The 16,231-nt window shown below is 37.6% G+C and overlaps 1 protein-coding gene across 1 annotated transcript; it reads right to left on the bottom strand.

The window, feature by feature from the left end:
- Positions 1–1,506: 1,506 nt before the first annotated feature.
- On the bottom strand, positions 1,507–16,231 carry LOC117291770 (protein amnionless-like). Its single transcript, XM_033773674.1, has 12 exons — positions 16,081–16,231; positions 14,636–14,751; positions 12,208–12,346; positions 10,903–11,096; positions 10,219–10,365; positions 9,725–9,812; positions 8,939–9,045; positions 7,350–7,515; positions 6,045–6,210; positions 5,330–5,480; positions 3,961–4,258; positions 1,507–3,126 (listed from the first exon to the last, which is right to left on the bottom strand). The coding sequence occupies exons 1-11, from the start codon at positions 16,112–16,114 to the stop codon at positions 3,965–3,967; spliced, it is 1,602 nt and encodes a 533-aa protein (XP_033629565.1). The 5' UTR covers positions 16,115–16,231; the 3' UTR covers positions 1,507–3,126; positions 3,961–3,964.

Here is a 16,231-nt window from a genome sequence, read left to right on the forward strand (position 1 = left end):
CATCAACCAAACAGGTCGAGTGTCTCCTCCATGTCAGGACACCCTGTATACAGAGTACAGTCAGAATGCTGGTTATCCACAGAGTACAGTCAGAATGCTGGTTATCCACAGAGTACAGTCAGAATGCTGGTTATCCACAGAGTACAGTCAGAATGCTGGTTATCCACAGAGTACAGTCAGAATGCTGGTTATCCACAGAGTACAGTCAGAATGCTGGTTATCCACAGAGTACAGTCAGAATGCTGGTTATCCACAGAGTACAGTCAGAATGCTGGTTATCCACAGAGTACAGTCAGAATGCTGGTTATCCACACACAGGTTCTGGCCTAAAAACAACAGTTTATCTCAGATAAAAAGAAAATTAGGTTTCATTGAGAATATATTTTAGATTCAAATCTGCAAAATGTGTTGTCTGTTACCACTTTTTAAGCAGGCATACAACAGCATACAACTTTCCTGTCGACCTTTTCGCAAATACCCATTGCGCAAGCGCTAACTGTTGAATGAGCTGCATGGCTAGACCAGCATGCACCTCATTTAATGCCTAAAGTGCGCGTACCGAGTATTTGCGTTGTCTATGCACATGATGTCATTTCAGTAGGGCGCCCTCACCTAGAGGTCAAGAGGAGGTTGTTCATTGGCTAAACATTTGCGTCACGCATGCAAATCTGTGCATAGCGATTGTTTCATCGTTCGACCTTTAAGATGGCGGCTGGACGACATCAATGCATTAGATCTATAACCTTGTTTTGATTTCTCAGCTGTGCCATTGGAAAGCATGAGTGGATTTCTGATAAATAAAATTCTTCTGCAACCCAAATCCAACAGCTCGAGTTGCATGTGAGACACAGATGCACTATATTTTTCTGTATTCCACGAGCGCTTGTGATATCTTTCAGCAAACTTGACTCAAATCTTCAAATAGCACAATAGGAGTAGTTACAACAGCGCAACAGGCAATATGGTTTCAAATCATGCTTTTGTTGCCATGGATCTACCAATCAGAAGAACAAGAATTCAAATTTACCAGAGTAACTGCTACAAATCCCAATACCTATACTGTACAGGCTTTTTTAAACCAAGGTAAACCAAGGTTTGCAAGTTTCATTTTACCCTCCCCATGTATTATTGCCTTTTTCCTTATTCAAAAGATGTATATTCTATGTAAATAAATAATTTTAAGTTCACATTTATTTCGTTGTTGTACAGTTAATACTTAAGAAAATAAAAACATATCAGAAATTAAATTCGTCTTTTTTCAACTTTTATTGCTGTCCCTTAACACAATGGGTGGGATGTAACCCCCCCCCCCCAACATTGTGTTTTCGTTGTATTTTAGGAATCTATGAAATGCTTTGCAGGATTATCGAGGGCAGAGGTGCTTCTGTACAAAAGGACAAATAGGAGGGGGATTCCTCTGCCACATTAGGCAGTTATCTAAAACACAGGTGAGAACTAAGAAAGCTACCACAAATGCACAATATAAACTTGACGCCACAATTCAAATTATTTTTGCTGCAAAATGTTTATTGAGCTAATCTTCAAAAGTTATCAAATTGTGTAAAAAATATATTGTAAAAAATCATCTGAGTACTAGTAGTGTAGTTTTGTGGAATATTTTTTAAAAACAAAATATGTTAAAACAACTTCCACAAGTACAAAGTACAACAAAATCCTCATGAAACGTGTTTTTTTTGTCCCAGAGTGTAATAAATGTTCACACTGTAACTGCATAATCTAACACCAACACATATATCTAGCTTTAACCCCTAGAGACCATTCATTTCTGTAAAACTGTTCAGTAAAATGTCTTCAGAGTCTACACAAAAAATACATGAAGGGTTGTTTCAAAATCAGAGATACTATAGACCGATCCAGGCGCGCAAGTGCTTGGGCGCCATTGTTGGGGTGTCTTTGTGCCTAGTTTTGTGCACAAAGGCACAAGGAAATCATTTTCCTTTCCACTTTTTATGGGAATTGAATATCTTCCTCGACAATCTATGAGATTTCCTAGATATGGCACCTTGATATAACAACGTACTACATTCTTGACAAACTAGGCACATGTACACCCCAGCAATGGCGCGCGGTGCTCATCACTGCGCGCCCGGTGCGCGCCTGGATTGGTGTATAACAGATAACATTGGGAACTAGGCACATGTACACCCCAGCAATGGCGCGCGGTGCTCATCACTGCGCGCCCGGTGCGCGCCTGGATTGGTGTATAACGGATAACATTGGGAATTGTCAATGGACCCTTTTCATTAAATATGCTTATTATATTCACGCTTCGTATGAACCTGTTGGTTGGCAAACGCCATAGAGTTGTGCACTAAGCAGACGCACAATCGTGTCTGCGTCATGCAGCCATTAGCCGTGTACAAAACAGCACGATGTTTGCTTATTTTTTGCCAACCAAAAATGTTAGTGCGCACGGGCTATGTGGAATTAACTTGTTTCATGAAAAGGGCCCATTACGGAACATGGCGTTTTGATTGGGTGGAATAGATCAGACATTGCAGCCATTTATGCCTGCTATGGATGCCTTGGTACAAGCATCCTACAGTCACTGTGGTCTCTCAAGGGTCAAAGCTGATGTTTTTGATGGTTTTTGAGGTTTATAATAAAATTACTTAAAAAGGTACTTTAAAAATGCATCTGCGTATCAATTATGCAATAGTATAGTACTGTGTATAATTAGAAATTCTGCACCTTCAATATTGCTTGGATTGTTTATGAACAGAATATCAGCAAATTCAATGAGAAATTGCTTGAGAATTGAAAGAGATGAACAAAAGGCTTGGAGTAAATAAAATCCACACAGAATGGCAACTTTCACACAATCGAGAGTGTACTCAACCCCAAATCTAAATAGTAATAATTGGTAAGATTTCTAACTTTAAAAAGAATCGCTAACAAAAAATTAAATGGTGGTTAAAAATTTACTGCATAAAAAAACTAAAAAAGATTTCCTTAAAATTGATATCACATTTTGTAATCAAAGCTAAAAATCTAAACCTACTAAAAAAGTTCTTCTAGCGTGCATAGCTTAAGTAATCGCAGTTGTAGTCGGTTTCAATCTGGCATCTCAAAAGGTTACCTCCAAGGTTGGGAACATCTGATTGTCTGGGAAAAAAGGACATATATAATTAAAATCTTAGGGTAACAGCATGTCAAAATGTGAACATCTTCCCTACATGTATGTTTAATATGGTGAATGTATCTCCACAAAATACAAAGCTATTTATGTTTACAGTTGCTCCACCACACAAGGCGTGCAGTTGACTTTTTGATCAACTCAAATGTTAACCAGTAAACGAAGGACGACTTGTATGCGTGTACAACTTTCACCAACACGTAAACGTGTCAAATTCGTTTAAACTATTCACCAGTTCACAGGAGATGTCATCGACAAACGTGTGTTTATACATGCCAGAAAATCGTTTTGGAGGTGGTATGACGTAAACCAAGCCTGGGCAACTAGTGAAATTTACTACTTGACTAGTAAGTTGCACCTCAAATAGTTGCGACTTTGTCACTAATTGCGACTAATTTTTTGTTCCCAAAATGCATTGCGGCCTATTGTTTGCCACAGGCGCAGTATTGTAAAATTCGTACTGAAACGATTGAAGGATTATGTTGTTGTAAATAGTCATGAGTGACACAATTGGTTCACCAAACAGGAACTTTCGACTATTTTTGTAGTAGTTGTGGCGGCAGGATTAACTGAGATGTTGAAAAACGGTAGTAGTGACTCGACTAAGCAATCAATAGTTGTTACTTCAAAATTAGTCGCACTAGTCGTCCAGGCTTACAACCACAAACAAAATCACATAAAAATAATAATAAATAAAAATTATAAATTGTTTTGTAAAGACAGAAAATTAATCACACGAGTAGACACGGGAGAATTTTAGAAAACCCGGCATTTAATGGTAACTGAGATTTATTAATTATTACCTGTTTAAGAGTCAGACTCCTGCGTAGACATGTCAAAGCCAACATTGGAGAATCCCTCTACACCATCGTGCTGATCCTCAGGAGACATTTTCACCTCCACACTCTGACTTGGAATCTTCACAACAGTGGCGTAGATAGGATTGTCAAATCCATTGATGTCATCAAGTTGGTCTAGGTTCTCCACCGAGGGAGGCAGGCCTTTACCCTTCTTGCCCTTCTTGCCGGATTTCTTTAAGTCATCAGCGTCTCCAGATGCGATATCGGTCAGGATCTTAGTTGGATCACTGTATAGATTGTCCTGTGTAATATTCACATAGAAGGGGGTTTTCACTTTAGATGGCTACTTCAAGTAATGCTGCGTGCACAAACACGACGAGACTGCAAGCAGACATGCGCGCCATTTTGTAAGATGAACTTTGTACATGCGTTGAATGTGATGTACACATCATGTGTGTTGATAAACTCATGCTATGCGATGCTGTTTTGTCAACTTACATAATGGCCGCATGCGCGCATGCCGGGCTGCGTATATAGGCCAATGCGCCCTCTAGTTCTTATATATACATCTTACACTGGATGAACACAGCCTCAATGATGATGCAGCTCATTTCCAATTTGTGTAATAGACTGTGCAAGTCTTCATATCGAAAACGAGAAAACAAGTTGATCGCAGACTGTATACTTTTTATGCCAACAAATATTCTTTTAAATTAAATTTACATCAAAATCTTGATAATAAATATACAGTAGCCTGTCTTTATATAATCAAATTATTTATATAAACAAATTATTTGCCATCAGTAAGGAGGATACTTATGGTCAGTTGAATTAATGCTATAAACTATGTACAAATGTTTGATGAACACTTTAGAGATGCTCATCAGGTATGATAAAGCGCTTTTTCTTACCAGGATTTTTCAAAACTTGAGGGTGCTGAACTGAATAGAGGTCTTCAGAATGTTTACTACTTGGTGTTTATCTTGATTTTAACCATGGGATGATCGCTAGAATGCACCTTCTAGTTCTTATATATACACACCATGGGCTACTTGTAAAATCCCAACTCCTATGCAGATGGAGGTTGACTGAAACCATTACTTGGGAGAAATAACTATCAGTTTTCCTCAAAATGGTGAGTTTTTTATGCCTTTAATATATACCCGAGTTGGATTTTGTCGTGTAGAACTTATATTTAGATCTCTCAGATTTTACAAGCTTTTCACAAATGATTTTGAACAATATGAAAGTGTCAAGTTGCCATTCCTGAGGGCCGCAATAATAAAAAATCAGACTTTAAAGTAAGAAGAACATCATGCCTGCATGACTTTCAATAATAACATGCAGACCAAGCAAAGAGATCCCTTCCTACCTGCATAGAAGGTGTGTTATACACCGGGTTATCAAAGCTCTGCATGTGAATAGCTGGTGGATGGCCAGGGAGTTCCTCCATGAAGCCAGCTGGAATGCCTGGGGACATATCCACATCGGCATTCAGTGGCATGTCCTTGGTGAAGAATGTACTGAAACATCAAATAAAAACAAAAAGTAGGTATTGGAACATTTTCTGCAGTCGGCCACCACTTTTTCACACATTATGAATTAATAAGAGTATCTCATTTTATCAGTGTAACATGGTATTGTATGACGCAACAGTGGGCTCCACAATCTATCAAAGTGTAGGAGGGTTAGATTCAAGTCAAATTTTAAATGCAATCATGAACAGTCTACTTACGATGACTAGAGCAAGCTAGTCAAAACATTGAGACCAATTTAAGAACTGACTCCGCGGTAGTGCAGTTAATTACGATTCTTTAGCTAAAGCAAAAGTAGTAGTCCCAGCCAATTTTTTTTAACTTCCGCCCAGGTAGTAGTTAAAAAGCAGGACAGTTCTTTTCAGAACTGAGAAGTCTCCTGAACAATCCGATAAATCTACTTCGCGGTAGTAAAATAAAGAAAGACAGTTCTTTAAGAACAAACTCTAGCTGCCAAGTACATGTAGATACACATATGGTGTTTTCCGCAAACCAAATATCTAATAATCATAAACTTATTCATCCAGAAACAAATCAATATGACAAACTTACGAGCGACGACGCAAGAAGATGAATCCAAAAGTGCTGGTAACGATGACAACAATAATAACAGCAATGATGATTCCAGCCACAGCACCTCCAGTAACTGAGCCTTGGGCACCTGTGTTATCCTTGGAGCTATGCATCACTACATCAACCACTCCAAAGGATTCAGGGTCTGAAACGAGTCATATTCAAACTCAAGTAAGCTCATTTCAAAAGAAAAATGGAGTAAGAGATATCATGAGGACAATAAAACAAGCTCAATGGAGATGGGCTGGACACACTGCCCGAAGAAATGACAAAAGATTGACAACGAGAATAATGGACTGGCAACCAAGGACAGCAAACCAAGGAAAAGAGGTAGACAGAGAAGAAGATGGAGAGATGACATCAGGGTATATGCAGGAACAACACAGACAAGAACTGCACGAAATAAAAATGAATGGCATTTACATGAGGCCTACATCTTACACAGCCTCAATGATGATGAAGCTCATTTCAAATTTGTGTAATAGACTGTGCAAGTCTTGCGCGTATCGAAAACGAGAAAACAAGTTGAACGCAGACTGTAAATTTTTTATGCCAACAAATATTCTTTTAAATTAAATTTACACCAAAATCTTAAAAATCTGTAAAAAATACAGTAGCCTGTATTTATATAACCAAATTATTTGTCATCAATATTACTGTCAGTTGAATTAATGCTATAAACTACGTACAAATGTTTGATGAACACATTGAGATACCCATCAAGTGTCATAAAGCGCTTCTTCTTCCAGGATCTTTCAAAACAGCCAGGCATTCTGGACCCAAATTGTTGAAGTTTGGCCAAATGACGCTGAACTGAAAAAGGCTTTAGAATGTTTCTACTTGGTGTTTATCTTGGTATTATATGCCTTAAATTAATATTCTTTATTCCCGATGCAAATATCTACTATATTGTTGCTACTATACTGCCAAAACATAGAATTCTAACTGCCTCTAACTACCGGGCAATCTCGGTAGTCTAGTTGGTAAGACACTGCTCTAGAATTGCAAGGGTCGTGGGTTCGAATCCCACCCGAGTAATATGCCTGTGATATTTTTTCACAGGAATCGAGAAAGTACTGAGTATACAGTGCTAACACATATCGGTGTATGGGTAAAAACCAAAATTGATAATCTTCGCTAAGCAAAAACCGAGTTGGGTACCAGTCACAACAATGTAAACTGAACATAATTTTGGCAGGTAACCCGTTTCTGCTTGGCAACACTTTTCTGTGCTTAGCAAGTTTCTGTGCTTACAGATTAATGTAATTAGGCCCTGATGCTTACCATTCTGTATGTCAGTCATAATCTGTAGACCCAATGTTATTGCCTTCTGACCGTTACTTGATCCTGACTCTTTGTCCGTTAGTACCATCTGAATTTGACCAGTGCTTGTCATGGAGGTGTAGATATCCACTTCACCCGTGTCCACTTCACGTCGTTTCCTACGATTCTAGTTGTCAAATGAAATTCCTTGTTATTGGACAATTAGTTGTGGCTAAATAACCCTTCATTTTTATCTGTTATCTGTGCACTTTATTTTGCGTACTGACAATAAGCCATTTGCGTGTTAGATTTGAATATTCCTGGTACAAGACGTGCTTGATCACAAGTTACCACTTAAAATTTAAATTCCTCAGACTATCGAGACAGTTGCTATGTCACATAATCAGGGGCAAGCTTTTGCATTGTTACATAAGAGATGGTGAACACCCATACACAATTCTGAATGAATGTGTATGACACAGTGGTACCAGGGCTTGCTCATCTGGAGGTTATTAATTTTGGTTTTTACCCATACATCCATGTGTTTTAGCACTCAGTACTCTCCCGAGTCCTGTAAAAGAAAATCACAGGCATTCTACTCAGGTGGGATTCGAACCAACGACCATTGAAATTCTAGAGCAGTGTCTTGGCAACTAGACTACCGAGATGCTATGCAAAGGCTTGCCCGAACCATTTGGCATATCAACTGTTTCGATATTCAAATGTAAGGAATTCAAATATAAGCGGTATCTTGTGACTAAACAAGTCATTGTAACAGACATCATCCAAAATTAACTCCCAAATGGATACTATAAAATAAAAAACTGCTTGAAATAATGCAAAAGTTGCATCTTCATAATCACTACATCTACCACACCATATCTTAAAAATAGAGCAGGAAATTTAGGGATCCTGTGCAAAGTAAACATACAAGACCTTTTCCATTTCTTAGGTAGTTCTGAGACCAAATGACTTAATTGATTGTCACTAGCCCCCTATAGCGTCCCAAGTCTAATTATTTCAAATCAGGCAGGACAATCGACCATAGGAAAAATTAGGAAAATCACGGGCAACACAATGGAGTAGAATGTGAAAAGCTGTAATTGGATATTTAATGATCTCACTGATTTTCTTGTCGATAAAAAGAATAGGAAATCGGATAAAAATAGGATGATGCTTATCATGTGTAGTATAGGCACTAATCAAAAGTCATAATACTATGTTAAAGGCACTGGACACAATTGGTAATTGTCGAAGACCACTATTCTCACTTGGTGTATCCCAACATATGCACAAAATAACAAACCTGTGAAAATTTGAACTCGATTGGTCATCGAAGTTGGAAGCAAATACCCTTGTCACAGGAAGTTGTGTTCTTTCAGATGCTTAATTCTGAGACCACAAATCTAATTTTGAGGTCTCGAAATAAAATTCAAGGAAGATTACTTCTTTTTCGAAAACTACTTTACTTCAGAAGGAGCCGTTTCTCACAATGTTTTGTTACCATCAACAGCTCTCCATTGCTTGTTCCCAAGTAAGTTCTTATGCTAACAATTACTTTGAGTAGTTACCAATAGAGTCCAGTGCCTTTAAAAGGAATCAGTATTTACATTTGCAATGTTTGGGGTATCATGAACGTGGTAGTCATCATGCATCCTGTTGTTGAAGTCTGCCATGTTGAATGTTGCAACATCATAGTTCATAACTAGAATAGCTCCTGCAGGAAGTCCAAACAAATCTCAGGGTGAAAGTCGTCTTTTTTTTGTAAATTAATTTTGTGAGAATCCAAACTGCCCCAGTCCTCCAAAATCATCCAATATGAGTTTATGTAGAACCCCAAGTGATCCTACATGAATTCACATTGGTTGATTTTGGAGGATTCCGGCATAAGGCCATTATCTTTAGTAGGGTTTTGTGGGAGATCTTAGAATTATTGATATTGTTCTGAAAGAATTGGTATTGCAGCACTTTTTTGCTGCTGAGTACTGCAGGCCTATAAAGAGGAGCTGAAACACTAGATGTTAACAATGATCGTGTAACGTCAAGTGAGCATGCGTCACGCATTTACGCTGGTTGAATTGGGGGACCCCATTAATCCAGTTTAACTAGGCTTATTATCTCACATTGTTGTAGTTGTACATTATTGTTGCCAATCTTATATAAGGTACGTATGCCAAGTTATATAAGGGGGGGGGGGGAGACGGAACCCCAAAAAAAATTTGTGGGGAAAAAAAGGGAAAAAATTAAATTGAGGCAGAGATTTTACAGGCCTGGTATTGGTCCGACACCCTGGGCAAGTGCACTACTGACGAGATAAAAAGGACTGTCCAAAATTCTCCCATTGGTAACAATTTATGATGCAGACTTTTTTGGTTTATAAGAGGCAAGAATGTTACCACATAATGGACAGCAACCCCCTATTGGAGTAACAGCATCAGCACATGAGATGGGCATACAGCTGTACTGGTCACAGATCCTCTTCAACTGTTTGGCATCATCAAAATGAAAATAACATCTATTAGTAAAAGTCCAAATTCAATTTAACCTTTACAGATACACAGCACTTGTACCTGTTGTTTGAACAAAAAATACAATATGCCAGAACTGGGTTGTTAAACCTAGTGATTAGGAAACGTCAACTTATTTAATAGCGCAAATTTAGTAATGGGTGTGATCCCTGGCTACATGACAGTTAACGATTGTATGGCTTTTGACTGGCACCCCGAACAAAAATATTGACAGAATAGGGACACCGCCAACATTAGGGCTAGATAGCTCAGTTTGTAGAGAGCCGGCACGTTAATCCGATGGTGGTTGGTCCAAATCTAGTAAATTGTTCTTTGTTCAACCCCCAAATCAGCTAATATACATGTATCTCAGATGAACTCACAGTGTCTGGGTCATCATTGCCACAGGCGCAGCCGCTGTCTTTTGGGCAGGCACTGCCCTGGATGGTTATCGAAGCACTTCTTTCTGAGAACTGTAGCTTGCCATCAGGACCATTGCGAAAGTCGTTAAACTGACTTGTATCTTTGTCCTGTAATGGAAAAGAGAGACAATTTTAAAATATTAGGAATGAACAATTTTAACTTTCTTTTCATATAGGAAATAACCTCATTAAAGGCAGTGGACACTATTGGTAATTACTCAAAATAATTAGTAGCAAAAAACCTTACTTGGTAACAAGTAATTGGGGGGGCTGTTTATAGTATATTTGCTTAATACAAATAGTAGCTAAGCACAACAAAATGTTACTTACCAGAATAAAGTTATCACCGCCTAATTGTGGTTCAGACACACGGCCGTAACAAAAATAAGCCCTTTGAAAACGTCCATATAACAACTTTATAAGGGTATCCAAATGAAGTTTCAATGACATTAAAAGTTACTAATGACTAGTATAGCGAAAAAAGGGTGCTTTATGACTGAAAACAATCCTGTAGAGCTGTCGGAAAAAGAATTTCAGTTGTGCAAGTGAAGTGATTAATTGTAGAAATCGAAATCAAAATAAGCTACATGGGGTTTACAAATACTATTTCCATGAGTTTTCAGACCTTTCAGATTAATAACCTACTTTCCCAGAGAAGCTCATTCTACCGATGGTGACGCTGGCATCCACATTGACTGCAAACACCTGGTCTTCAGGGAAGAGGACTGAATCATATTGACATGGGACTCTCTCTGTCTCCACAGTCACCAGAGCATCCAAGTCCTGCCAGTTGTCTGGATCAAACCAGTTCTTGAAGTCTGGGCTGATGAAGTTGACATCTACAACCAACAAAATATTATAAATTTTTTCAATGAGATTTCGTCTTACATCACAGGGTCAGACTGCCATGAGAATGTTCACACGATGTTATGTGTTTGTGCATGGAAAGTGTGGTTTTACTTTGCCCTGGTAGTAATGATTTTGCTGCCAATATGATCAATAAAAATCTCCTGAAGAAGCTGCAAGTCCCTTTATTTTCACGCTCAAATTATTTGATTACGGTAGAAGGGTAGCTGTCAGCTAGAGTTGGACAACTTCGCGGTCTCCCTTGGCACAACCCGACTTCACGTCGTGCACAGCGCAAAATCCACGGTGCGTGAGCTCGCTCAAACCTCAGTAATTTCTGTAGTCTACCCATACTCTCAAAAGAAACCTCTTAAGTAGTAGAATACTGGAAATATCAAACAGCAAATGTGACCCACTACGTGAAAATGAGTCAGATGTCGCCCAATGCATATTAAGTTATGGACAGATTAATTTTTACTTTGTAAGATCTTTATTTGCATGGTTAACCTTGAGAACACTTACCTTTAGGCTATAAAGCTATGAATACAACAATTATGTGATCATACTTATGTCTAATTTGTATCCTTTCACGTGCAATGGTAGTTTAAAACATCACTTTACTTGTAATTCGTTTTTCAGAAAAAATTATGTATTGGCTAATTTCAAACGGGAGTAACTAAGTTGCGATGGATTTTAGATTTAGCGATCGATTTCGACGTTTGCGATGACCAAAACGCGTTACTGAAATCGGCCCCAGGTGTCATGACCAGGATTTGAACCCCAGTCTACTACTGACAACACCAGAGCTTGGGTCCAGTTCACTAAAAGTTATGCATCTATTTTCAGCTGTATTCTTTTTTAGTTTTTGACACACAAAAAAGTTCAAATGATACTCAGTTATATACTGTACTGCGTATCGACTGTATTTAAAATACAGATCACGTCAAATTATTCAAGAGAACAAACAGCAGCAACTACTAATTCCTTGCATTTACAGTATTTCAACAGACTACACCTTTGGTGGAATGTGACTGGCATAGACTTAACAATAAATGAGCTTTGTAAATGAAACTTGTTACCATCAATGTACTTTTGATACTTTACCTTCGAAATTGCAATCTGCATCAGAAGGGGTATCCGAGAATGATAGCACCATGTCATTAAGCATCAGAAGCTGTCCATTATTAGGTAAAATGATCTCCCTCACAGAGCTGATGTTTGTCTGAAGAAGAGCTGTTTGCACCTTTAAGGTGGGGGAACAAATAGTAGTAATAGTTGGTTAAAAGACCTGTGCAAATGAGTTATAGACTATGCATGTATTGCATGCATTCAACCTTCTAGGAAAAAGATAGCCCCAATTATATTGAGTTGTATTAACGTATGCACGATTCTGCTTGGAACCTCAATTACTTTAGTTAAAAGAAGATTATGGCTATAAAAGTTACATCACATTGCTAGGCAAGTACATTAGAACTTAGCCATGAAATAAACGAACAAGAAGTAAACTCAACATAATCAATAAACAAAACCAGAGAATACTACTTGATCTTTGTTTCCAGTTACTTGTAAACAAATAACAATTTTGGCTACATGCAAAACGAATGTAACAATCCAACTAATCTGAGCAACAGAAAACAAGCAATTACATGTACCAACATGACCAAAGTATGGTCCCCTGTTACACTTTAATACAAAACCTCAAACAGGTACTTGAGCAATTTTTTTAACGGGAAAAACAAGGAACACTTCTGCCTTTGTCGGCGTGCGTAAAATGACACTACTTTGACGCCATGTGTGGGAGTTTGCGTTGTTATACCTCAATGCTGCAACAAAGTGGCTAGATACAAATTGGAGCTCCCACATATGAGGTAACATAAGTGATGACATAACGGAGCTTTTTCGTAAATCTTTCTGAAAACCACTGGATAAGGGTATGCAAAGTGCTTATTTTGACACAACTAAAATCCTTTTTATACTCATGTGAACTTAATTTCCTTATTGATTGAAAAATATTTTAAATGAATTCAGCAAAGATCACGACTTGCTGTTTTCATTCAAGTAGGTCTTTAATGGAAAGTTTATTGTACATAACTTTCCGAACTAAAATACGTTTCAACAATCTTTTAAGTTTTACCCTAAAATTACTTGACGACAAAAAACAGAAATTCACATTTTTACTAAATTTGATTTCCTCAACTATTTCTATAATCTACCTGTCACAGCATTGTACTGTAAAAGGCTATCAACATGTCCTTATTTACTCTATCTGCACTCCAGAGAACAAAGTAAATATCACAAGTACCGTTATATGATCCAGTGGCCCTGCAGTCAATGTTTGATTTCTGATTGTACTATGATCTTATCATAGAATAGACTGAATCTATTATGATAAATTGCGTGAACATAAATGTTTGTCAACTCAAGGTATTACAAAGTACCTGCATGTAGATTTAATTTTATACAGCTCTTTAGCCGAAAAAGGTGCTTCAGCTGAGAAAATTCTTGCTTTTAACAGTTTCATACAAAAAAACCACTAATTTTACAACTGCTCAATACATTTGTTAATCGTCATTTCCTACTTAAATGACATTTGAATTGTTAACTATAGCCAGGGGAAACTGTGTAACACTATGCAAAATAAGCAGGACACTGGAGTCATAAACAATACTGATGAAAATGCATCATGTATAAAATTGCAAGTTATTTCCACTGATAAAGCAGCTTTCTTGGGGATGTTGATAAGTTCTTGGTGCAAGACATTCTTATGTTGAATTAGTAAAAACCAGACATTCTCTCAACACTACACATGTCGCAACTATTCCACCGATAGAGGGCATTCTCTTGAAGCGAAGAAATTGAGTGGTGGGTGGTTGGAGTTTTCCCAAATGTGACCCGCTACGTGAAAATGAGTCAGATGTTGACAATTTCAAGGATTGAGTTATGTGCATGGCTGGAAAGAACACACCAACAGCAGTAGTTTGGTATATGTCTAAGCTTTGGGGTGTATCGCGTTGCTGAGTTACTTCCGATTGAAATTAGCCAATTATACATGAATGTTTCTGAAAAACGAATTACAAGTAAAGTGATGTTTTAGACTACCATTTCGCGCAAAAGGATACAAATTAGACATAAGTATGATCATTGCCTAAAAGTAAGTGTTCTAAAGATTAACCATGCAAATATATATCTTAAAAAGTAAAAAGAAATAAAAAAATGTTTTTGTTTTTTTTCCACATTCAACTGTCCATTACTTAATAATGCATTGGGCGACATCTGACTCATTTTCACGTAGCGGGTTAATGTAGCCACTATTATTCGATATTAATGTGCGCTGGGCGGAGCGGGAAATCTAGATATCATTAAACATTTAAATAATGAAAACCAATGTCCAGCAGTGCCTAGCACCGAGACTAATCAAATTCACAAATTCTCTGTGGATAGATTTCTGTCGGTGGCAGTTCGTGGTTACCAATCAATAGGCAACAAATTTATTAACTTACATTTTACAAAAACAAACAACACAATTTATTACCGTATCGGGAAAAACGATCCTGTTGTTAGCACATGGTAACTTTCCACTGTCCCAGTTTTGGGGGTTGTTGAAGTTGACATTCGATTTCCATTGCTTAGAAGAACATGAACAAACTCCTAATGCAGAAAGGACATGTTAACATTAATACACAACAGGTCTGCATGACATTTAAAGTAATTATTTTTATAAAAAAACTAATATTTACATCATAAAATATTCCTCAAAGTTTGGGGACTATGCTGTCATTATTATTAATATTTTATTTGCCATAACAGTACGAAATAAGGACAATATACCCCGATGCTGAATAGCTGCTGCAACTATTTGACACTTTGCAAACACCTCAAAGGAAACTGGTGGCAGACATTGTGCATAATTAATAGGTCCAACTCCAATGCATTAAAAGAAATCCCTGGAGAGCTTTAAAGTAATCTGTTTTCCAATATTAGGGAGCTCTTTGCACTCTACATTAGCAAACTTTACACATTAAAAAGTTAACTTATTATCACTTGAATGAAATCTGACAGTTTTTAGATGTTTGCATTTCACTTCAGCATGGGATTGGAAGTTCCTCCTATGATTTTATTTGCTCCTAATCCTTATTGAAGAAGAATACAACTGCACTTGATTTACTTGAAATTGATGGTCTGCTAGTCCGTATTAATTGTTTCCTTTTAAGTGCAGTAACCGTTTCCTTAAGTTCAGTAACCGTTTCCTGGAGTTCAGGAATCTCAGGAAATAATAATTCTTACATTAATTACAAAGCAACAGGAACTTTGAAAAAAACAATTATTCCATATTTGTTTTCATTTTGCACGTTGCCAAAATAGTTCGGGAACACTTTTTACAATAAGTCAATAGGCAGTACGGGTGCATAGACTTTTTACCGGACATTCTTACCAGTCCTTCAATAATCGGATTTCTTACTAAGATCGGAAGTTATTGTCCTCTCGTAGTGGTAAAATCTGACAATGCTGAGACACTAATTATTTGGCAAGCTCTACAGCAAAAGCTATCCAGTTATATTAATAGTTATATTAATAGGACTCTGATCATTCATGGTCATAGTAATTATTACATTTATTACATAAATCATAATCATATTAAATATTATTAGCAATTATATGGAGGCTTTGTACATGTATGTAGTCCCCGGTCGGTTAGGGAACACTTTTTACGATTAGTCAATAGGTAAGTTAGATACTATATTATTTCATAATGAATGAAAACAAAGTGGGTTGCAGGATACGGAAACTATTCCGAATCGGAGTGGTATGGACAATGGAGGGTGCAAACTCGACTGCTGTCCCCTAGCCACCAAGCCCTGTGCACTAATTGTACTGTTTATTTTGTGCATGATTGATGGTTATGGATGATGTCGTCGACGTCACTCGACCGTACTTCCTTCTCTAAAGTTTCACAGGGAAGGAAGAAAGCATACTTACCAAGAAATGACAACAGGATTAGCAATGTCTTCATTTTGTAGTAGTGTATTCAATTGACCAAAATCTGCAACTACAACGTCAGAAAGTGGAATTTTGTGGTGAAACTCCGTCGCTCCGATGTCTGATGCAGATCCTCCCCCCTGGCCTTGGA

The sequence above is a fragment of the Asterias rubens genome, chromosome 1 (assembly GCF_902459465.1).
Source record: "Asterias rubens chromosome 1, eAstRub1.3, whole genome shotgun sequence".
Classification (NCBI taxonomy): Eukaryota; Metazoa; Echinodermata; class Asteroidea; order Forcipulatida; family Asteriidae; genus Asterias; species Asterias rubens.

What these genes read in the sequence shown, in the direction of transcription:
- LOC117291770 (XM_033773674.1), bottom strand. Translation starts at nt 16,114, where the DNA reads ATGAAGACATTGCTAATCCTGTTGTCATTTCTTG. An exon ending in GAATGAGCTTCTCTGGGAAA is followed by an intron (nt 10,366 to 10,902) that starts GTAGGTTATTAA and finishes TTTCCATTACAG; the next exon opens with GACAAAGATACAAGTCAGTT. An exon ending in ATCTTCTTGCGTCGTCGCTC is followed by an intron (nt 5,481 to 6,044) that starts GTAAGTTTGTCA and finishes TTGATGTTTCAG; the next exon opens with TACATTCTTCACCAAGGACA.